This window comes from Urocitellus parryii, chromosome 15 (assembly GCF_045843805.1).
Source record: "Urocitellus parryii isolate mUroPar1 chromosome 15, mUroPar1.hap1, whole genome shotgun sequence".
Taxonomy (NCBI): domain Eukaryota; kingdom Metazoa; phylum Chordata; class Mammalia; order Rodentia; family Sciuridae; genus Urocitellus; species Urocitellus parryii.
The window spans coordinates 55,220,335-55,241,496 of NC_135545.1; the positions used below are offsets into that span (position 1 = coordinate 55,220,335).

Sequence of the window (21,162 nt, forward strand, 5' to 3'; positions counted from 1 at the left end):
CCCAGGGCCCCAGCAGCTCCGCCAGGGGAGCGTGGTCACAGTCCCCATTGACAGATGGGGAAACTGAGGCCACACCTGGCAGCCCCGTGCTTTCCCCCGGTGCCCGAACATCTTTCACGGGTCCCAGCCCAGATCAGGCTACTTCCGCCCCAAGGATCTGTCTGCAGTGACCCCCATGTTTCCAGTGCCCTGGGCAGGGCCTGGCGTTGAGTGTCGTTTGGTGAATGCTGAAGGAGAAGATGGGAAAGTCAACCAGGAGCACACAGGATGAAATGATTTAGGACACAGAGCCCAGGGTCGGGGGTGTGGCTGTGGTAGAGCGCGTGCCTCACAGGCCTGAGGCCCCGGGTCCCATCCCCAGGCCCTCACAGGAAAAAGCAGTGGCCATCTGCCCTTCACAGGACCACACCAAGCACCCAGGGGGGTCCTGGCTGCACACGGCACGTGGGAAACGATTGGAATAATGTGTGAAACACGTAATAACCAGGGCTGCGAATACGCAGACAGCCCGCAGGGGCCCACCGTTTCTGTCTTTATTATTATTACTATTATTATTATTATCAGTTGTCGGTGGACACATGCCTGTATTTATTTTATTTTATCTTTATCTCTATGTGGTGCCGGGGATCGAACCCAGGGCCTCACACACACTAGGCAAGCGCTCGGCCACTGAGCCCCGGCCCGGCCCCCATTGTTTCTTTAACTCAAACTTGGCCGGAGCCTTCCCTGAAAAGTGAAGCAGGATTTTTAGGCATAAAATACCTTCCTTAAAAAGGAGGGGTGGTGCTGGGTCCCCGAGGGCGCGGCTCACTTCGCAGCCTCTAGAGCCCACGGGGTGCTGTCCCCCCAGGTCTGCTCCTGCTCCTCGGCTGGCTGCGAGGCAAACCGCTGCTCGGCATGTTCACCATCGCGGTCAGGTGAGGCTCCCGGGCAGAGGTGGGGGGCAGGGGTGGGGAGACGCACCAGGGCCCCGCACTTGCCTGGCGGGGAAGGGCCTGGCGGCTGTTGCAACATGCTGACGGCTGGTGTTCGAGCCCCTCTTGTCCCCCTATGCTCGTGGGCTAAGAGCGGGACCCTGGCCCCCAGCTTCCATTGGGATTCTGCCTCTGCCACTGGCCAGCAAGGTGCCAGCCACACTGGACTAGGGTGGGCACCCTGTGGCCTCCTCGTCTGAACTTGATCACACCTGCAAGGACCCAGTTTCCAAATAAGGCCACAGTGGCCACGTTAGGGTTAGGACCTGGATGTGTCACCGTAACAGCAGATGGGCTGGGGAAGGTGTGGGGAAGGGAGCCAGAGCCAGGGCACAGGGGACCCCCACGTGGAGGCGGAGGTTCCTGGAGGTTCCTGGAGTGTGGTGCCGGGGGAGAGGCTGAAGGAAGTCAGGACTAGGACCTTGGAGGAGCTAAAGGGGTGTCCTGGGTGGACTGGTGCTGGACATGGAGCCGAGCAGATGTGGTGCCCAGCCCTACTGGCGCTCACACCGCTGCTCAGGGGCCACCGTCTCCTGGAACAGAGTCAGGGAGGGTCTGGGCTCCACCCTTGGTCGGGGCGACCGAATCTAGGAGTGGAAGCAGGACTCAGAACCTCTGCACCCAGGCCCCAAGCCGCGCCCCATGCTGCGCCCGGGCAGGGTAGAGCCTTCCCTCTCACCGCTGTCCCTGCCCGGCCCTTGGCAGCCAGCGGGTTTGCCCCCCAGACACTCACTGAGCACCTGGGCTCTCTGTGTCCATCCCCCAAGTGCGGCCTGAGCTGCGGTCTCTGCCCATGGCTCTCAGGCCGGGGGGAAAGTCAACGCACGGAGTTAAGTGCGCGTGGGTGCTGGTCACAGTCCAGCGTGAGCGCTGCCCCAGGAGGAGACTGAAAGGGAGGAGGGGGACGTGACCCAGAGAGGTGGCCAGGGATGGTTTCCATTCGGAGTCAGAGGCACGGGTTCGAGAGGGAGCCAGTTAAGGAAGAGCAGGAAGGGCGAGTGAGGCTGGGGGAGGCCCACGTGGAGGCTGGGTGGCGAGGACAGAGCTTGGCCTCCGAGCACCTCCCGGAGGCAACTGCCCAGGCCCCATGGCATCCCCAGGAGACAGCTGCGGTTAGGCAGCTCACGGCTCTCCAGCCCCTGACTCTGGGAGCAGGGGGCTGACAGCCTTCGACTTCTCAGGGCAGGTGACACAGTGGCCAGGAGACCACTGAGCCGCGCGACTGTGATCAGAAACTGCCCCCAGCTCAGGATGAGAGCAGGGTTGAGCCACCCAAACAGCGTGCTCAGGGGACACGGCTTCAGCCACAGGGGCGGGAGGGAAGGTCTGGGCCTCAAGGGCCCCCGGACAAGGCAGAGCCTCAGACGCCAAGTGCTGAGACATCTCTCTGCAGGAAGGAGGCGTCCTGTCCTGAGCTCACCCACTGGCAAAGTTCTGTGAGCCAACCAAAAAGGCTTCTGGGTCCAGCCCACCCCCAGAGCTGGCGGCCATTCCTGGTCCCTTGACCTAAGGCTCCTTTCCAACTTGTTCACCGTCCCCCTTGGTCCACGGGGACTCACACTCGAGAGAGACCCGCTGCCTCCACCTCTGCTGTGGAAAGGTGGCGTCCCAGCCCCGTGGGAGGCCAAGGCAGGAGGATGGCAAGTTCAAGCCACCAGCCGGGGCAACTCAGCAAGACCTGGCCTCAGAAGACCGAAGGGGAGGGGTGGGCCTGCCGCCTAGTGACAGCCCTCGCCCTGCGCGGAGGGCAGCGTCCAATTCCCAGGACTGCCAAAAAGGAAAAAATAGGATCCTGCTTTCCAGTTTCTAGTGGCAGATTAGTCACCTCAAACGTCAATCAGAGGTAGCGACCACAGAGGGGATTTTCCAAAATGGGTAAGATGAGAGAATTACACTTTATAAAAGTGTTCCCTGATTCTTCGAGCCCCGACTGACATTCAGGATGATCAGGAAGGTGCTTTTCCACGCCCCTTCTACCTTTACAAGTGCGTGGATTTTTTTTTTTTTTTTTATGACTGTGGACGCATCCAGAGGAAGTGCCCGTCACGACTCTCGGTACTGGTTTGCTTAGCTGGCCCTGCCAGCCTGTGCCATAAACCTGGGAAGCGGTCTCACGGTCCCCTTGGAAACCGGCACAGCCCTGAGCCACCCGCAGCCGTCTTGGTTTATGCAACGTGTTCTTGAATGGCCCATTGTCCCGGGTGAAAGGCGCATTCATGCACTGTGTTGTTTAATTCCAAGATGCACGTTCTCCTCCACCTCTGCTCCTCTGGAGTCAGACACTTCCTACAGGTCGGGGGATGCAGAGCCTGGCCGTGCCCCGGGCTTTCTTGGTGTGCCCAAGGCCCGTGCGTGGTTTGAGTTGAGTGAGCGTCCCCAGCCAGGCCGAGCCCCACCGTGTGCGGCCAAGGGTCCCTGCTCACGTTCACCCCGTCACGAGACCCACCGGGCGGAGCCCCTCTGCGGGTGTTCTGGTGGTGCAGAGGGGGAAACGGGCCGCCTGGGGAGGCAGTCAGGAAGGGCGCTTTATTTGAACTGCATTATTATTATTATTATTATTTGTTACCAATGTTTGAAAATAGGGACTTTGCTGGTGTCGGGCCTCTCCTGGGAGGCCGAGCAGCTCTGGTGTGGCTGGGCATGGCCGTGGTGGTTTGTTCTGGGCAGGTCCTGAGCTGTGGGGTTCCGGTGCTCAGCACCTCTCAGACTGGCCCTGGGCTCACTTCCTGAGGGCCTGGCCCCAGACTGGACGCCTCAGCTGCTCTGGGGAGGCCTGCCCCCGGGCGTGTCTTGTGGGGTTCCTCTGCCCTTCCCCTGTTCTTCTGGCACTTGTCCCTCTGGCCCCCAGGTAGTCTCTATAAACTGAGGTGCGTGGCTCCAAGTGCTGCGTTCTTGCAGCGTCACTGAAGCCACACTTCGGCGGCCCGGTGGCAGCTTGCGGGAGGGTGTGCTCAGGCCCAGCGGGGGCTGCTGTCCTCCTGTCTTAAGCAGCTCTGCTGAGACGCGACTCGCTCTCCGCCCACCCGGCTTGCTGGAGTTTTCTCCCCTAGCGGCCACCCCTCCATCCTTGGAACCTTTCCTCATCACCCAGGGGGAACCCTGAGCCCTCTGTCCCTCCAGCCGCAGCGGCCAGCCCTGCCTCCCGTCTCTGGAGCGAGTCACCTGTCCTGAACACTCCCCTGGCGGGCCGTGCCCCGGCCTCGGTGCCTGGCTCCCACGGACCTGTTGGCGAGTCGGCCCAGGTGCCGCGGGCAGCAGGTCTTTCCTGTCCCTGATGACTGCTTGGTTGTCGTGCTTTGTTTTGTGGTTTAAGTTTAAAGGAGACTTTCCAGCACACATCCAAGCAGAGAGCACAGTAGGGCAGCACCAGGCCCGCGGCTCCCAGTGGCGCCCACTGCAGTCCTGCCTGTCCTGGGCCCCACCCAAGAGTTTGACCAGACCCCAGGCCTGGCGCCTCTGTCCCCTCCTGGAGTGTGGAATGTGGGACCCCTTGGCCCCAGTGTGGCAAAGACTTAGCGCACCCAAGCCAGAAAGGCCTCTCCTGTGGCCCTGCACCTGTGGACACACCCAAGGAGCCCAAGGGAGGGAACATCCAAGGGCCTCAGCCCCAAGTCACATTCCCAAGAGAAAGCATCTCATTGGCCCGGCCCGGGTCACATGTTCTCCTCTCATCCAATCAACCACTGCTCTGGGGGCGGGGGTCACATGGTCCAGAGGAGTTGAAAAGAGCAGCCGCCCATAGTGGATCCGCTCGGTGGCAAAGCGCGTCCCGGTTCCTCAGGGGAAGTGTCTAAGTCACTAGAATAATGAAAGACGAAACTCGAGTGACCCGGGGGACCCTCAAGCCCACTGCCACTTCCCACTTACTGCTGATTCTAGAATTTCCTTTCAAAGACCCAAAGACTTTTGTCCCTCTGATAAGTAAGAATGGTTTAAATGACAAGCACTAAGAGACAGCCACAGGCGCTGAGTCCTATGAGCTGGGCTGCCTCGGAGGGTCCCTTCCCCAGCAGGTCTGCAGCGGGGCGCGGGGCAGCAGGTGATGGAGAGGAAGCGGGCTCGCCCCAGGATGGCGGACCGAGACCGGATGGGGACCAGCCTCGCTAGCTAAAGGCATGGCCAGCCCCAGGGGGACACACGTGGTCCCTGAGTCCATGTGAAGTGGGGCTCCTGGGACTGTCCATCCAGCCTGGCCGTGGCAGCCATCCCAGAGGGTCTGCCCATCGTGGTCATGGTGACGCTGGTCCTGGGAGTGCTCCGGATGGCCAAGAAGCGGGTCATTGTGAGGAAGCTGCCCATCGTGGAGACGCTGGGTGAGGGCCCCCTGGAGGGTTCCCTGTGGGTCATGGAGCAGAGCTTTGGGTGGTGGCCGTGACCTCGGTGTTCACGGGCTCAGGGCTGGTGGCAGTGACCCCTCTTCTCCCTAAACCAATGTCTCGGTGCCAGGCTGCTGCAACGTCATCTGTTCTGATAAGACGGGGACCTTGACAGCCAATGAGATGACGGTGACCCAGCTCGTCACGTCCGACGGGCTCCACGCCGAGGTGAGTGCACCAGGGATTGGTGGGGCCAGAGGCCGTGGTGCGCCCCGTGGCCCTGGCCTTCCTGGAGAAGGCACATGGCCACTTCAGGAGCACAGTGAGGACAGGGCCCTGGGTGTCCTGCAGCCCAGGCTGATGTCAGGTGGCCTTCTTTGTTTCTTAGTTGTTTTTTAGGGATCACGTTTTGAAGTGTACCTAAGTATTTTGCAGGGGGGGGGACCAGGGCCTCGGGCATGCGAGGCAGAGGCTCCAGGCTGAGCGACCGCCCGGCCTCATCGCGGATGTAAAGGCCAGAAGGCGCCCTCCTCCTCCCTGCGGGCCTGGCAGGACGCACCCGCTTCTGCCTGCTCCTCGCTGCCAGGGGCTCGGCCCATCGCGAGTCCCCAGAACCACAGCCAGGGGTCAGCAAATTAGGGCCCAAGGGCCAGTAGCTCCTGCCACCAACTGAGTTTCACTGGCACGCTCCACGTCCCTGTGCAGACGTGCCGCAGACGTGCCACGGGGCTGCCTCCCCAGTGGCAGGGCATTGTCTTGGCAGAGGCCGGTGGGCAGCACAGGCTGAGGACTGGCCCTCTGGCTGGTGTGAAAGCACCTTCCACTCTTCTAGGTCAGAGTGCTCGTCCACGCTCCTGCTGGACACTCTTGACCGTGGCTTCACGGCCTGCAGCAGGCCCCCCAACACCCCTGCCGCAGCCCCCTCAGCCCCTGAGTGACAGGCATCCAGCAGGGCTCCTCCTCCTGTGCAGGCTGATGTCCCCGGTGTGGACCCCGGGGGGGGACTGTGGGCTGCCCAGGGAGCTGGTGTGACTCTTGGTGGCATCCGTGCTTCTGCTGTGCCCTGGCAGGTCAGCGGAGTCGGGTACAATGGCAGAGGGACCGTGTGTCTTCTACCGTCCAAGGAGGTCATCAGGGCGTTTTCCAACGTCTCCGTGGGGAAGCTGGTGGAGGTGAGTCGGGGCCGCGGGGTGCGATGCTCACAGACCCGGGGGCAGCTTGGCACCGGCTGGGCCACACCCAGGTTAGGCTGTCACAGTTGGAAACAGAGGAGAGTCTCAGGGCTGGCCGCTGGGGCTCTGAAGCGCCCCTGCTCGGGGTGCTGGGTGGCCACTGAGAATGGGCAGGCCACACACGACTGTGGCCGTCACACCTGGCCGTCCTCTCTGTGGCTCCCTTCCCCTCCGCGTGGCGGTGCCCTCCATGGAGTCCCAGCCTCCTCCTCCATGAGGCTCAGGGAGCACCCTCCTGCTCAGGTCCTCGGGGTGCCACTTCATGATGACAAGGACAGTGTCTCAGCTCTGCAGATGGAGAACAGGCTCAGGGAAGCGGGACAGTGCCGGACCCACCCCGCCAGCCAGCCCTGGAGGGCAGCCGGGAGGCCCGGGCTCTTTCTAGTTTGGGTTTTCTAGACGGGTCTCAACTGAGGGCCACACAGCTCAGCGTCCACTCCTTCCCAGTGCAGCTCCGTGGGGTCAGTGTCCGTCTCTAAGGCTGCAGCCTCACCCCACCTGCCTCCCTGGCGTCCCAGACCCGGGCTTTGGGGAGCTGACACTCTGCCCAGGCAGGAAGTGCTCGGTCCCTTCTGAAGAGCCAGGTGCTGATTTGCTTGGAGGAATGGCTTGTCCCCGGGCAGCTCTGACCGCAGGGCAGGCCTGCGGTGCCCGACGTCTCCTCCATCCTGAGCGAGCCCAGGGCCCGGGAGCGGCTCCTGGTACTAAGTGCCGACATTCCAGGCAGGCTGTGTCGCCAACAACGCTGACATCAGGAGGAACACGGTGGTGGGCCAGCCCACAGAGGGCGCCTTGATCGCGCTGGCCATGAAGGTAGGGTCAGGCAGCCACAGTCTCTCCAGGAGCTGGGTGGGACAGGAGGACCTGCTCTGGCCCGGCTGGGGGAAGTGCAGTAACAGTGCTGACCGGGGAGGAGGGGGGCTTGGCAAGGGTGCTGGTGGCCCTGGAGAGTTCTCCACATCTCTAGCCCTCTGCCAGGGCTCCAGAAGGATCTCGAGCACCCCCACGGCCCAGACCCCTGTGGGTGTCGGGGAGACGGACAGAGGGACAGGACCCATCCGTGCACCCATCACTGTTCTGCTCACCGGGGCCCAACCAGCAGGGTCTGGCTCCTGTCGGTGCACTTGATTGACAGCAGGTCCCTCCTGAGTTCTGGGCTCTGCAGAATGCCCCCCCTTCAGTGCCCAGGGCCTGTTCCCAGGGTCTGCGCAGGTGGGGCACGGTGGGCGGAGCTCCAGAGCGGTCAGTGTGTGGGCAGCTGTGCCCTGTACTGAGGGACCAATCAGCAGAAGTCGCAGCAAGACTGGAGGAGGATGGTGGGAAGGGGAGTGGGAGAGGCAGGGAGTTGAGAAGGACCAAGGGAAGAGGCAGTGCCCCCCAACACCCCGTCCTTCTCCAGGGCCAGCCAGGGCCCTGGGTGCAGGAGCCCTCAGCTCCCCAGCCCTGCACATCCATGGACCCCTCTGTGTAGAAGGGAACTTTGTCTCTGATGGAGGTCTGATTAGACCCAGGTCAAGGTCAAGGTCAAGGTCAGGGTCAGGGTCAAAGCCTGCTCAGGGTGCTCACCCAGCAAGGTCTGTCTCCTTCTGCTTCCTGCCCGTCCAGATGCTGCGCTCCGCTCCGCCTATGCTGTGGCCCCCGTTTGTCCTTCCTCCCACTGTCTCTGACTTCTCCAATGTCACCTCAGTGTCCCCTTCCTGGGCACCTGTGCTGTCCTGTGCCTCCCTGTCCACCTGTCCCTCCCTCCAGCACAGCCCTCTGCCTCCTCCGGGTCCACTTCTGGAAGCCAGTGCAGGGTGGGAAGGAGGTGCCAGTGGCCCTTAGAGAGTCCCTGGACAGGCCAGCGAAGACCCTCCCCACTCGAGGACCCTGAGGTACCACCCTTGCTGTTTTCCTTCCAGACCCAGGAGACAGTTCCTTTGGAACATGTCGGGGGCATGGGACTCATTCCCCTAAGTGGAAGAGAGAACCCGGCCTCACTGTCCCACTGGGGCCACACCCTGGGTCCCCCCTCTCCTGCCAGCTTTCAGAATGTGCCTTTGTGGGCAGGCCCGGGACTGAGCTCTGTGCGTAGCCTCAGCGGGCCCAGTGGCTCAGGGTCAGGCCCTCACCTCCCCTAGATGAGTTTCCTACGGTCACCAGAACAAAGTGCCACATGCCGGCTGGCTTGAAGCCTCGCAGACCTGTGGAGTCTCAGTTCTGTGAGCAGCGGTGGAAATCGGGGTGGGGCAGGGTCGTTCTGCAGCCCCGCTGTGCCGGAGCCCAAGCATCCCCTGGCCACAGCTGCACCGCGCAGGCTCTGACCCATGTCACACGTGGCCTCCTGCGTGTCCCTCTCCTTACATCTGAGCCACCATGTCACCTGGGCTGAACTTGACAGCTGCAGCCTGCTTCCAAGGGGGCCACGTTCACGGGTCTGGGATGAGGACTTCCCATCCCTCGACCCCTACCCCGTCCCTTCTGGGGTCTCTCTGGAAGCCTCTCTTCTAAACCCCGCCCCGTCCCATTGAGTCCTGTGCGTGGCTGGGACTAGTTTGTGTTTGGGGAGGTTCAGGTAGGGTTCCCAGTAACTGACCCAAAGCCACCAGAGAGCACATGGGTGACAGGCCTGGCCAGTGGGCTGCGGGCAGCAGGGCCACCTCCCTGACACAGGGATCCTTTCTGGGAATTTGCTGTCCCTTCAAGTCCTGGCAGAGACCCTGAGCAGGTTTCCCGTGGGGACCAGGCAGAGACCATGGGTTCTGTCGGGGGACAGAAGAGAGACGTCTCTCTCTGGGTGGGACACTTGAGAACCAATGGCCACCTGGGAGCTGCGAGCTTGGTTCCTCCTCCTGAGGTGGCTGAATGAGTGACTGAAATGAGCCGAGCTTTGCATCAAGACCAGCTTAGAATGACACCTGAGATGTCCCATTTTGTGATCTCAGATGGACTTGAGTGACATTAAGGATTCCTACGTAAGAAGAAAGGAGATCCCCTTCAGTTCAGAGCAGAAGTGGATGGCCGTGAGGTGCAGCCGCAAGAACGAGGTGAGCTTCAGCTCTGCTCCTGGGCTCACGTCCCCTGCTCCAAAATAAGGCCACTCAGTGCAGGGGTCAAGGGGACGTCGGTGGCAGCCACGGCACTGACCCACCTGGGAATCGAGCCCAGCCTCACCTGGGAGTCTGTGAGGAATGCAGAGTCGCAGGCTCCGCTCCAACCTCCCCGTCAGGGACCAGGGCCCCGAGCTCCCTGGGGATGTGGCTGCTCTGGGCTGTGACTGGAGCGGCCCCAGAGGCACCTGCTTTCACCCCGGAGCTGAGTGTCCGGCTCACACTTACACACGCAGGTGCACCCCGCTGCTGTGCCGGCTGCGGGCGGCGACTGGGGCGCATGCCCAGACTGCAAGGCTCCCCGGGCTCCGCAGCCGGGCTTCCGTTCATTTATTCATTTATTTTTGCCACGGGAGATTTCCTGTGGCTTTCCAGGTTGTCTTCACCAACCTGCCCTCTGCCCTCCTCTCCCCCCTCTGGCTCTGGGTGGCTCGGTCAGCACGTGCCTGACCCTTGCCTCATGGGGACACACCTGCAGATCTTGAATGCTTCAGAGAGGCCTTGAGTGGATCTTTTTATGCTCTCTAATCTTTTTTTACTTTGGTACCAGGTTTTGGACTCAGGGCACTCGGCCTCTGAGCCACATCCCAGCGCTAGTTTGTATTTTATTTAGACACAGGGTCTCACTGAGTTGCTGAGTGCCTCGCCACTGCTGAGGCTGGCTTGGAACTCCCGATCCTCCTGCCTCAGCCTCCGCCTTCTAACTGCCCCCCCCAAATACAATGCTAACAAGTTCCAATGAGAAAATACGAAACACAGAATGTGACGAAATGAAATGAGAGCTCCTTCCACTTCGGCCCTTCTCTCCCGACCCTCCGTCCCCCAAGGCAGTGTCCCTCACCGCATGGCCGGGCTGCTCAGGTTCTAACGCGCCCTCGGCACAGTGCCGCGTCCCGGGAGCCCTCTACACCGCTCAGCGTGCAGCCCCTCACCGTGAGCCAGGTGGGCACTGTGCCCACGCTGGGGACATGGTGGGGACCGGCCCTGCCCACGTGGGCTGCATGTGTGTGAGGCGGATCCTAATAAGCGGGGGTCTCCGTTCTCTGGGGCCCCCCAGGGTCCCCCTCGGGCACAGCGGGGAGCAGACTAGACAGCGCAGCCCTCGGAGGCAGCCGCCACCCCGCGCTGCTGGGGGCTTCACCAGTGAAACACGCAGGAGGCTGTGACGGGGACAAGGGGCCTGCCGTGGAACAGGGTGGCTGTCCTCGCTGCAGCACGTGGATCCCAAACCCCGCACGGGGTCCCGTGTCGGCCATTGGGGGATCCACGGTGGCAGCTCTCGAGAGCGTCCTGCGTGTCTCTGGACCCTCGGGCTCACGGTGGCGGCCCCCTGTCCCCAGGCGCCCACTGACAGCGGGCTCGCGGTGTCTTCCAGGACGGGGACGACGTCTACTTCATGAAGGGGGCCTTGGAGGAGGTGATGCGCTCCTGCACCTCGTACAACAGCGGGGGCCTCCCGCTGCCCCTGACGCCCCAGCAGCGCGCCTTCTGCCTGCAGGAAGAGAAGAGGATGGGGTCGCTGGGCCTGCGGGGTCAGTGCCGGCCCGCCGGGCCTTCAGCTCGCACGTGGCCTGGACGCGGGAGGCACAGGGCCGGGCTAGCCACCGGCCATCTGCCAGAGTGGCCGGCAGGCCGCGTGCTTGCGGCAGCCCCGCAGCTTGGGGTCCGGGCAGGTGAAGACGGGGGCTGGGGCTTCTCCGCCAGCGCAGGCGCCCCCACAGGACAAAGGCTGCCCCTTGCTGCTCAGGTGGAGGACGGCGCCCGCCAGCTGCCCGGCCACCTCTGTGGGGAAGCCGGGCCTCCAGCCCCTCAGGGCCCGGCACCCAGTAGAGCAGCCACAGTGACGGGCACCACTGGGGGCTGCGGCTGGGTTGGCGCTGCCATCCAGGCTCTGGGACCTGGCGGGATGGGGCCCGCAGACACCCGCAGGGCTCTCTGGGGGCCACGCTTGCTGGCGGGGTCAGGATCCCAAGCCACAAGTGCTCACAAGTGTCACTCTCTGCCACTTGTCTTGTGCCGGGCACCCTCCCTCCTCCTTGGAGTCCACACGTGTGCCCAAGCCCCTTGCAGACAGGATCTGGACCCACGGGGGCTGGTGGGGACGAGAACAGACCTGCGGGGCCCTGACTCCTCATGGTCTTGGTCCCCCTGCAGTGCTGGCCCTGGCCTCTGGGCCCGAGCTCGGGAGGCTGACGTTCCTGGGTCTCGTGGGCATCATCGACCCCCCGCGGGCCGGCGTGAAGGAAGCCGTTGAGGTGCTCACGGAGTCCGGGGTGTCCGTGAAGATGATCACAGGAGACGCCCTGGAGACGGCCCTGGCGGTCGGTAAGGGGCGGGAGCAGAAAGGGCCACAGCCCCTCAGTCCTCAGGGCACCTGGCCAGGAGGCCACAGCCTCCTCCCAGTGCTGAGCGGACTGAGAGGCCAGGATGAGGCTGAGTGCCAGCTCCTGTCCCGCACGCAGCGGGCCCTGGGCTCCATGGCCAGTGCTCCAACAAAGCTGGGTGCAGTGGCCCACATCTGTGATCCCAGCAACCTGGGAGGCTGAGGCAGGAGGACTGTAGGTTTGAGGCCAGCCTGGGCTACTTAGCGAGACCCTCAGCAACCTGGAGATACTTGTCTCAAAATAAAAAGGGATGGCTGGAGTTGTAGCTCAGCGGTAGAGCACTTTCCTCCTACGTGTGAGGCACTGGGTTCGATGCCCAGCACCAGGTACAAATAAGCAGATAAAATAAAGGCCATCAACAACTAAAAAATATTAAAAACCAAAAGAGGCGGGGAGGAGGGCTGGGGCTGGGGCTCAGTGGTGGAGTGTTTGCCTGGTACGCACAAGGCCCTGGCTACAATCCCAGCTCCACAAAGAAAGGAAAAAGGGTTGGGGGAGCTGGAGATGGGGCTCAATCCCTCCCCCCCAAAAAAGAATCTGAGATTCACTGACCCGTGCCCTACTGCTCCACCTTCCAAGGTGTATCTGTTTGCAAAATATCGGCAGGTTTTCCAAAAGGGGTCCTCATGGAAAGTGAGGACCAACCGTGTTGCGATTACCCATGTCCATGAAGCGATGTGACTTCACCTCGCAGGCAGCATCATGCACAATGGACAGTTTCCGCCTGGCTTCTGCCACTAGCTGTGTACCCTTGGCAAATCACTGAACCACTCTGACCCTCAGTCTCCTCCTCCTATTCTAGTGACGATTGTTGTGAGTGTCGTCGCACGTCGGCTCTCCCCCATTCTGTCCCAAGGTGGTCTAGTGTGTGAAAGGATCACAGACTTCTGAGTCAGAACCATTTCAGGTCCTAGTGTGACCCTGAAGAACTCACCTGTTTCCCCTCTTTAAAGTGGGGAGCACCAGGCCTGCTGCCCGTCCGTCCTGGGGTGGGACTGAGATCAGGAACGTAGCAGGTGCTCAGCACACGGTGTCCATTGTGGTTTTATTGTCGTTCCACACTCAAGTAGGAAGTGACATCGGGGACATGGAATGACAGGCGGGGGGGTGGGCCACCATCCGGGGCCCGTGTGGTCCTCAGTGCGGATTCTCCCTGAAGGAAGAAGCATCGGCCTGTGCAACGGGACGCTGAGAGCCATGTCTGGGGAGGAGGTGGCGGGCACAGAGCCGCGTGCGCTGGCGGCCTGCGTCGGGCAGGTGGGCTGTCCCGGGCGCGGCGGGCGGGGGCGGGGGCGCCCCGGGTGGTGACCCTCCTCCCTTTGCGGGTGCAGGTGTCGGTGTTCTTCAGGACCAGCCCCCAGCACAAGCTCAAGATCATCAAGGTGAGCGCTGCCCGACGTGGCCCCTGGGCTCACTGTCCCTCGAGCGACAGTCCAGGGTGGGCGGCCATGTCTCCAGCCGTGGCTCCACTTCACCCAGTGCCCAGGCCACCGCGCCGAGTGCTGCCACGTGGCCACGTTTAGCTGCACGGGTTCTGGGGAATGTCCCCTCTGCAGGGCAGGCACAAGCCCAGACGACAGCCAGGGACCCTTCTAGGAGATGGAAATGGGACTCGGGGCCGCCGGCCACCGACAGGGGAAACGGGGTCATTGGGAGCTGGGCGTGGCCGGGCGGAGCGGGAGCCCGGCCTGACAGCTGCCCCACGTCTTGGTTTCACTTGTGGAACGGGGGCACTGTTGATGTCATCGCCTCCTGTCCCACAGCAAGGTCCTGAGGAAAAGGCTGTCACTTTAGGATCGAGTGGGTCCCGGCAGTGCTCCTGGCCTCCCGGCACAGGGCTTCAGACCTGCTCCTGAGTTCTTGGGTGGTTTTTTCTTTCATGTTATTTTGGGGCTGATTGAGTTCTTTTTGGTATTTTTGATGTCACTTGCATAATCTCTAGTTATTCCTCAAAAAAAAAAATCTCTATACTGGGCACATCACGGTTTTAGGGCTCAGATTCCTCATCTGCTAGTGTCCTGTTGCTGTGACAAAGTACCTGAGAGAAAACATTTAAAAAGGAGGAAAGGTTCGTGTGGCTCCAGTGTCCCCGAGCCAGGGGCTCTGCGGCCACGCACAGCCCACAGGGCCAGGCCAGGAGGAGGTGCTGGAGGGGGCCTCTGGCTGCAGCCTCCGGCGCCTGCTCTTCCCAAAGGCTCTGCAGGAGTCGGGGGCAATTGTGGCCATGACGGGGGACGGTGTGAACGACGCGGTGGCCCTCAAGTCTGCAGACATCGGCATCGCTATGGGGCAGTCGGGGACTGACGTCAGCAAAGAGGCCGCCACCATGATCCTGGTGGACGACAACTTCTCCACCATCATGTGAGCGGTGCGCCGGCAGGTCATGGGTGGCCAGAGCTGCGGTGGCCAGCTCCCCCGGGACCTGCGGCAGTGACAGATGGGGCGGGGCAGGGTTCTGCTGAGGAGGGGTCCATGGTCCCCAGAGAGCTGCCTCCTGAGGCTCGGCCCAGACTCTGGCACGTGTCCCCAGGTGCCTCTCAAAGCAGGGTCCTGGGGCGGTGGCAGCGCCATCCCATAAAAATGGGGTTGAGCCCAGGCAGAGCCTTCTGCAGCTTCAGGAAGGTGCCCTCATGCCGTCTCCTGGGGTCCTGTCTCAGACGGCCAGTTGCTGTGGCCTTTAAGTACTGCAGGGTCTTAGCCAAGGAGTGGCCCGGGCTCAGCCAGACGGTAATTGGAGGCGCTGAGTGTACCTCGTGAACAGAGGGCCTCGGGGCCTCAGGGCAGGTCCCCAGAGGCTGGTGGACACGGTTAGGGCAGCAGGGTGTCCCCGGAGTACCTGCAGGGCCGCCCGCCTGCTCACCAGCACTGCGCGAGGCCAGGCCTGCAGGACCGCTCTCCCCACCCCGTCCCTCCCCGCAGGAGCGCCGTGGAGGAAGGCAAGGCCATCTTCCACAACATCAAGAACTTCGTCCGGTTCCAGCTGAGCACGTGAGTGGGGCCCGCAGTCCCGCGGCCCAGGCACCTGTCCGCGGGGTGGCGCTGACGGCGGCTTCTGTGCTGTGCCCGCAGGAGCATCTCGGCCCTGAGCCTGCTCACCCTCTCCACCGTGTTCAACCTGCCCAGTCCCCTCAACGCCATGCAGATCCTGTGGGTCAACATCATCATGGACGGGCCACCCGCACAGAGGTGAGCGGACAGTGGGGCCGGGCCCACCCCAGGCCTGCAGCAGGGACGCAGGCCCAGCCCCACCCGAGGAGGCCAGAGAACCACCTGCTTTGAGGGGAAGGAGCGGGGCGGGGTGGGGCGGTGACACAACTGCAGAGGTGGGGTGGGGTTTGGTCTTGGCTGTCCCCTGGCTGCTGGCCCGGGGCTGGCATCTCCTGGGGGCTCATGCGCCACTGGCTGTGTGCAGACAGGCGCCGGGGAAGATGGGTTGGGGTTGGCACCCTGCTGAGTGGCACACCAGGTGGTGCCCCGGGCAGACCTGTCCTATGTGACCAGCAGCACAGCCTGAGGGAGGGACGGCCCAGCTCACCACCCCCCCAGCCCTGGAGCCACCTCTTCTACAAGGGCCCTGGCCAGCCACGGCGGGGTGAGCCCCCATCCTGCTGGTTGGTAGCAGAAGGCGAGTCTCTTGGAACTGAGGGGCCCTGCAGTGGGCAGAGCTGGGCCCCCCGGAGCTGGGACTCGCCTAAAGACTAGGAAAGACCAGGTCACTGGGATCACCGCGTGGTGGGAAGGCGGGCACCAGTGCCATCACCCACTGGGTGGCCTGCCCTTGCTACCTCGAGGACAGGCAGAGGTGGCCAGGGGCGAGGGGCCTGGGGAAGGCCGGGAGATCCTGGCGGGCACTGCAGCAGGTGGGCAGCCGGACTCAGGCCTGTGTCTGGGCCGAGGTCCTCCTCTGTTTCTGGGGCACATCAGAGTGTCGCTTGTCTTGGGCACAGCTTGGGGGTGGAGCCCGTGGACAGGGACATGCTGAGACAGCCCCCACGGAACGTCAGGGACACAATCCTGAGTCGAGCTCTCATCCTGAAGACCCTCCTGTCCGCTGCCACCATCATCAGCGGGACCCTGTTCGTCTTCTGGAAAGAGGTGAGTCACATGCTCCATCGGCTGACCCTGGGGTTGGATGGTCCCTGCCTGGTCAGGGGAGAGACGCGGAGGCAGATGGAGAACTTGGGGCCACCAGAGGGAACAGGGACACGCAACACAGGGAAGGGTGGCCCAGGAGCCGGGGGGAGCCACCGCCTGCCGGGAGGGCACAGGCCAGTGGGTGGGTGCCCAACCAGGCGGCAGCGGGGCGTGAACGGATGGAGGCTGACAACAGACGCAGGTTCCCTCCTCGAGGGGACACAGCCCCCTCCGCTTTTGTTGTCACCAGAAAGCAACTGGGGACCTAGAGAGTCCTCCTGTCTTACCTTCCGTGGCATCTCGTCATGGGTCACTCGTCATGGCCTGCAGGGGCAGGGCCCGGCTGGGTCCTACAGTGGCAAGGCTGGGCAGTGAGGCCGGGAATCCATTTGGCCTCCAACTTGAGGTCCTCCTGCCTCGGCCTCCTGAGTCACTAGGATTACAGGCGTGTGCCACCGTGCCCATCCCTCTGGGTTGGGAGGACCAGGGAGAGTCCCATGCAGGAGGGGGAGGTAGAGGCGAGAGATGCCCGGAAACCTGTGCCCACGATGCTGCGTGGCAGAGCTGGGGAGGGTTCTGCGTCCACCCTGGGGGCCTCAAAGGCCATGGTTTCCTCTGCAGCCAGCTGTCCTCCTTCCTTGGAGGCGACGGCTTTTCGCGGGTAGCTAGCTTGTCTACCTCCTGGAATGGCCACCCTGCAGGTGGGCCACCCTCCACAGGCAGCACTGCCCCCTAGAGGGCTCACGGCACCCCCAGAGCCAGGTCCTCAGTGGCCACACTCAGCTGTGGTCAGGAGATGCATCTGCAGCTCCCGCCATGGAGCTCGGGGCCGGAGGCGGTGGCTGGCCAGGGCCTGGTCTGTGGCACAGGCTCTGTCCTGGGCTCCCGGGTGAGGATGGTGCACCTGAGGACCCGCTGCCCCACCGGCCCTGCCTGTGCGCGTTCCAGATCCCGGACGACGGGGCCAGCACCCCGCGCACCACCACCATGACCTTCACGTGCTTCGTGTTTTTCGACCTCTTCAACGCCCTGACCTGCCGCTCCCAGGTATGACGGTGGCTACGCCCTGCGTCCTCCTGGGAGGCAAAGGGCTCAGCAGAGCTGCCGCCAGCCTCCTCCCTGCGGGGTCACCTCTGAGCCCCGGTCTGTCCAGGCCTTGGGCGGCTCAGAGCAGGTGGCGCCGGGCAGCGCTGCCCTACGGTGAGGTCCCACACGCAGCCTCCTCCCCGCAGACCAAGCTGATCCTCGAGATCGGCTTCCTCAGGAACCGCATGTTCCTCTACTCGGTCCTCGGGTCCCTCCTGGGGCAGCTGGCCGTGATCTACGTCCCGCCCCTGCAGAGGATCTTCCAGACGGAGAACCTGGGAGCGCTGGGTGAGTGTGGGGCTGGAGGAGAGGTCACTAACAGGCTGGAGGTGCTGCCCCCGCCCCGCCAGGCAAGGGCCCGAGGGCTTGTGGGTGGTGCGCCCCGAGATGCCGAAGCCCCACACACCGCGGCAGGCGGGCAGGAGGGAGGCATGAAGGGGACGCAGAGGACACAGGAGGCTCAGGAAGAGGCCCCTTCGCCAGGAGTAGGGCCTGGGAGGGGTCCACATCCGGCCTTAGGGCAGGAGGACCAGCCACACGAGGCCCCGGCTACAGCGGGTGGGACTGTAAGCTCAGCCCTCGATGTCCCCTCAGCTGGGGAGTGTGGCCTGGACCCCAAGCCTTCTGTGACTTTGACATTTCTAGAGACCAGAAGCCGGGCCACCCTACAGTTCTTGCTAAAACAGACCTGATTTAGTGACATGGAGTCCCGAGACCCCTGGTAGGGGACCCAGGACTCCCATGTCCCCAGCCGGGCTGGCAGGGGAGGGAACAGTCCCTAACCCCAGCAAGGAAGGGTTGTGCGGGGGGTCACCTGAAGGGCAGCAGTGTCCAGAGGGCTCGCCCCTCTCCCTCCTGGTTCAGTCTGGCCCTGGCCCGTCCCCCCGAGGAGCAGAGGGCTGGTCCCCAGGGCTGAGCACAGGGCGGCCTGTGGCTTGTCCCTGCTCAGGAGGGACCTGCGATGATCGGTGAGGTCTGAGGCTGCACAGGGCTGCGCTTAAGGCCTCGGCAGGGGAGGACGGTGCCTGTCCTCAACCAGCATCCATGGGGGTCACCGGCGGGCACCGTGCAGGGATGGGGACAGGCAGAAGAGAAGGAGCCCCCGACGCGGTTTCTAGCAAAGGCCTCCCCGGGTGGAAGAGGGTCTGCCCGCCAAATCCACGGGGAGCCCAGGGACCTGCTCGGGTGGGAGGTGACCTCGGCGCGGCCCTGACCCCTCCGCCGCCTCCCTGCAGACCTGCTGTTCCTGACGGGCCTGGCCTCGTCCGTCTTCCTTCTGTCGGAGCTCGCCAAGCTTGGCGAGAGGTGCTGCTCCCCAGCCAGGAAAGCCGGGGCGCACCCAGAGGACGTGTGAGCCCCACCCGAGGGGCGTCCCCGTGCCCTCTGTGTTCGGAGCCGTGGCCCTGGCTCAGCGTGGACTTCAGAGGGAGGCTGCCAGGGCGGCACAGCTGCAGGCGTGGACTGTCCTCTGGGGAGACCTGGAGGCTGCTTCTGCCGTCCTCCCCCTGCGGGGCTCCGGGACGCCCGGGAGGGGCCGCATTTATTTATTAAATCACCTTGTTTTTATCAACTGCGTCTCTGCCTGTTCATGCACAGCTTGAGGCCACGCAGCCCAACTGGTGACACTCGGGGCCCTTCCAGAGGCGGCCGAGGGTGACCACACTGCCCGTCCTCTGAGGCTGCAGCTGACGGCTTGGGGTACTTTTATGAAGGGCGAGGATGAGCCTGAATTATTTTGGTCTCAATTCCAGCACCAACGCAAAAGGCTGAAGCATGATTTACTTAAGTCTGATTAAAGGTGCCCAGAGCACCTCGCTCACCAGCAGCGCTGGACGCGGCCGGACCAGGCTAACAACGCTGTGGACGGGTCACCTCTGTGAACCCCTTAGTTTCACATTCCTTGTTAATAATTCTAAGGAAGAAAACCACAGATGCTAAAACCCAAAGCTTTTTATAGATTCAGCCTCTGTTGACCAGCTCTCCAGACCCAGGCACACGGGGGCTTCCGTCCTGGGAAAGGCCACAGGAGACAGCTCCGCGGACGCCAGCACCGAGCTGAGGTCAGAATGAGGAGGTGGCATGTTCTTAATGCCCTAGAGGTATTCTGTACAGGGTAGCAGGGACAGGGCTCGGCCCCGGGAGAGTGGGCAAGTGTCCCTAGTTCTAGGCATGCTGTGTGACGGTGTCAGACTCCAGGAGACTCCATAGACTGTCAAGAACAGCAGCTGGGGACTCACTAGCAAGGTACGTCTCAGGTCCCCCAGGCATACCCATCAGCCCGGGAACGGAACCCCACACTGGAGACACCTCCAGGACTCGGGACAGTCACTGGACAGAAGAGCTCCGTGACATCACTAGGATGAAGCTGTGTACAAAAGAGCTTTCCTGTGTTCAAACGGCACCTGTTAGGAGAAATGTCCATTCACAGCTCCAGAAATGACCACAGAGATTCACCTAGCAGGCCCCGGGTTCCTGCTGTTGGACACCAGAGTTCAGTTAGCCCGGTCAGCCTGAAACGTCCATTAACAGGGGCAGCTACCTCAAGAACACCACCACCAGCCTTCAGAAGTGGTCACGGTGCCACCAAAGTGCAGAGAAAAATAAGAAGCAAACACACCAGAAGGTTCCAGAAGACGGCCGGAGGGGAATGGCTCTGCCTTATCTCCTTATCATGAGACTCCAGCTACCAAGATGAAAGAGACCTCAACCCAGAAATGCAGGCCATGAGCCCGTGTCCGTTCACGTCAGCGGGGACAAGGTGTACCCCGTCCTGTGAAGCCTGCTGGGCTTGGTTCTGGGGTGAGATGAGGCCCGTTCTAGGACTCAGCGACATGGAGCAGAAGGACGAGTCCTGTCTTCCTCAGGGAGGAGAGATCTCCCCAGCAGACCACCCCAGAACGCCTCAGAGATGCTGCCCAAGGCCACAGGGTGGACAGACAGAGGACGTGGGCCGTGCAGGGCAGGGGCTCTTGGCTTTGTCCACCGAAGCACCTTGAAGTCACCAAGGAAAGACCTGCCTCCCAGGAGGGCAGCTCCTGAAGGGTGGGCCGCTGCAGGCCCAGGAGAGATTTCAGAAGCAGAGGACGAGCGAGCTCTCACCACGGCGTCGCTGCGGAGGTGACCAACAGTCCCCTGCACATTAGGTCTAAAGGGAGTGCAGGAGGGTGATGGACATCTAAATCATGGAACGGATACGCCTCTGACCCACTCCGCAGCTCCTGCGGCTCACCCCGGCCCGGCCCCACCAAGACGCACCACGGGCCTCACTGCGCCTTCGGCCCTAGCAGAACACTGTGCGCTGCGGGGACAGAGTGACCAGGGACCACAGGTGGAGAAGGTGGGGTCACGGAGCAGGGCTGTCAGAGACATGCGGATGAGGGTCGGTCAGTGGGTGAGTTCTGCTCAGGTGTGGCTCCCCTGGGAGGACCATCGGGGGTGGGCTGGGCCAGAGGGCTCACTGCCGAGACGCGTCCCCCCTGGGAGGACCATCCAGGGGTCTGCTGGGCCAGAGGGCTCACTGCCGAGATGCGTCCCTCCGTGTGCACACGTAACTTTGTACGCATGCGGCTTTTTCATAAGAAAAAATTGCTTTACCTCTTCCTTCCAGCACTTTCTGGGCTGTGCTTGGTCCTCAGGTGCAGGGAGACCTCCAGCCTTTACCAACCGAGTTCTTGTTCGGATTTGTGCTGGCCTTTCATCTCCGTGACCTAAAGACCTGACAAGGACCTTGTCCAGGAGGAGAACGTACTCTGCTCATGGTTTTAGAGGTTCAGTCTGTGGTCGGCCGACTCCATCACTCTGGGCTGGAGGTGAGGCCCGGCATCACGCAGAAGACCATGGTGGAGGGGCAGCCGGCAGGCAGAGAGCACGCAGCACAGGGGTACTGCAGTCCCCAGGCGCACGCCCCGTGACCTGCTCCCTCCCGCCAGGCCCCACCGCCTCCGGTT

The 21,162-nt window shown here is 62.7% G+C and overlaps 1 protein-coding gene across 1 annotated transcript in view; it reads left to right on the forward strand.

The window, feature by feature from the left end:
- The window catches only part of Atp2c2 (ATPase secretory pathway Ca2+ transporting 2), a 45,601-nt gene extending 27,032 nt beyond the window's left edge, over window positions 1-18,569 (forward strand). The window contains exons 11-27 of the mRNA XM_026411395.2: window positions 851-917; window positions 5,163-5,287; window positions 5,421-5,518; window positions 6,361-6,462; window positions 7,246-7,335; window positions 9,447-9,548; window positions 10,987-11,143; window positions 11,766-11,936; window positions 13,155-13,252; window positions 13,327-13,377; window positions 14,190-14,356; window positions 14,915-14,983; window positions 15,065-15,181; window positions 15,943-16,090; window positions 17,078-17,176; window positions 17,362-17,503; window positions 18,451-18,569. Of these exons, the coding sequence (XP_026267180.2) occupies window positions 851-917; window positions 5,163-5,287; window positions 5,421-5,518; window positions 6,361-6,462; window positions 7,246-7,335; window positions 9,447-9,548; window positions 10,987-11,143; window positions 11,766-11,936; window positions 13,155-13,252; window positions 13,327-13,377; window positions 14,190-14,356; window positions 14,915-14,983; window positions 15,065-15,181; window positions 15,943-16,090; window positions 17,078-17,176; window positions 17,362-17,503; window positions 18,451-18,569 (1,922 nt within the window). The remainder of the gene's footprint in view (window positions 1-850; window positions 918-5,162; window positions 5,288-5,420; window positions 5,519-6,360; window positions 6,463-7,245; window positions 7,336-9,446; window positions 9,549-10,986; window positions 11,144-11,765; window positions 11,937-13,154; window positions 13,253-13,326; window positions 13,378-14,189; window positions 14,357-14,914; window positions 14,984-15,064; window positions 15,182-15,942; window positions 16,091-17,077; window positions 17,177-17,361; window positions 17,504-18,450) is intronic.
- The last annotated feature ends 2,593 nt before the right edge of the window (window positions 18,570-21,162 follow it).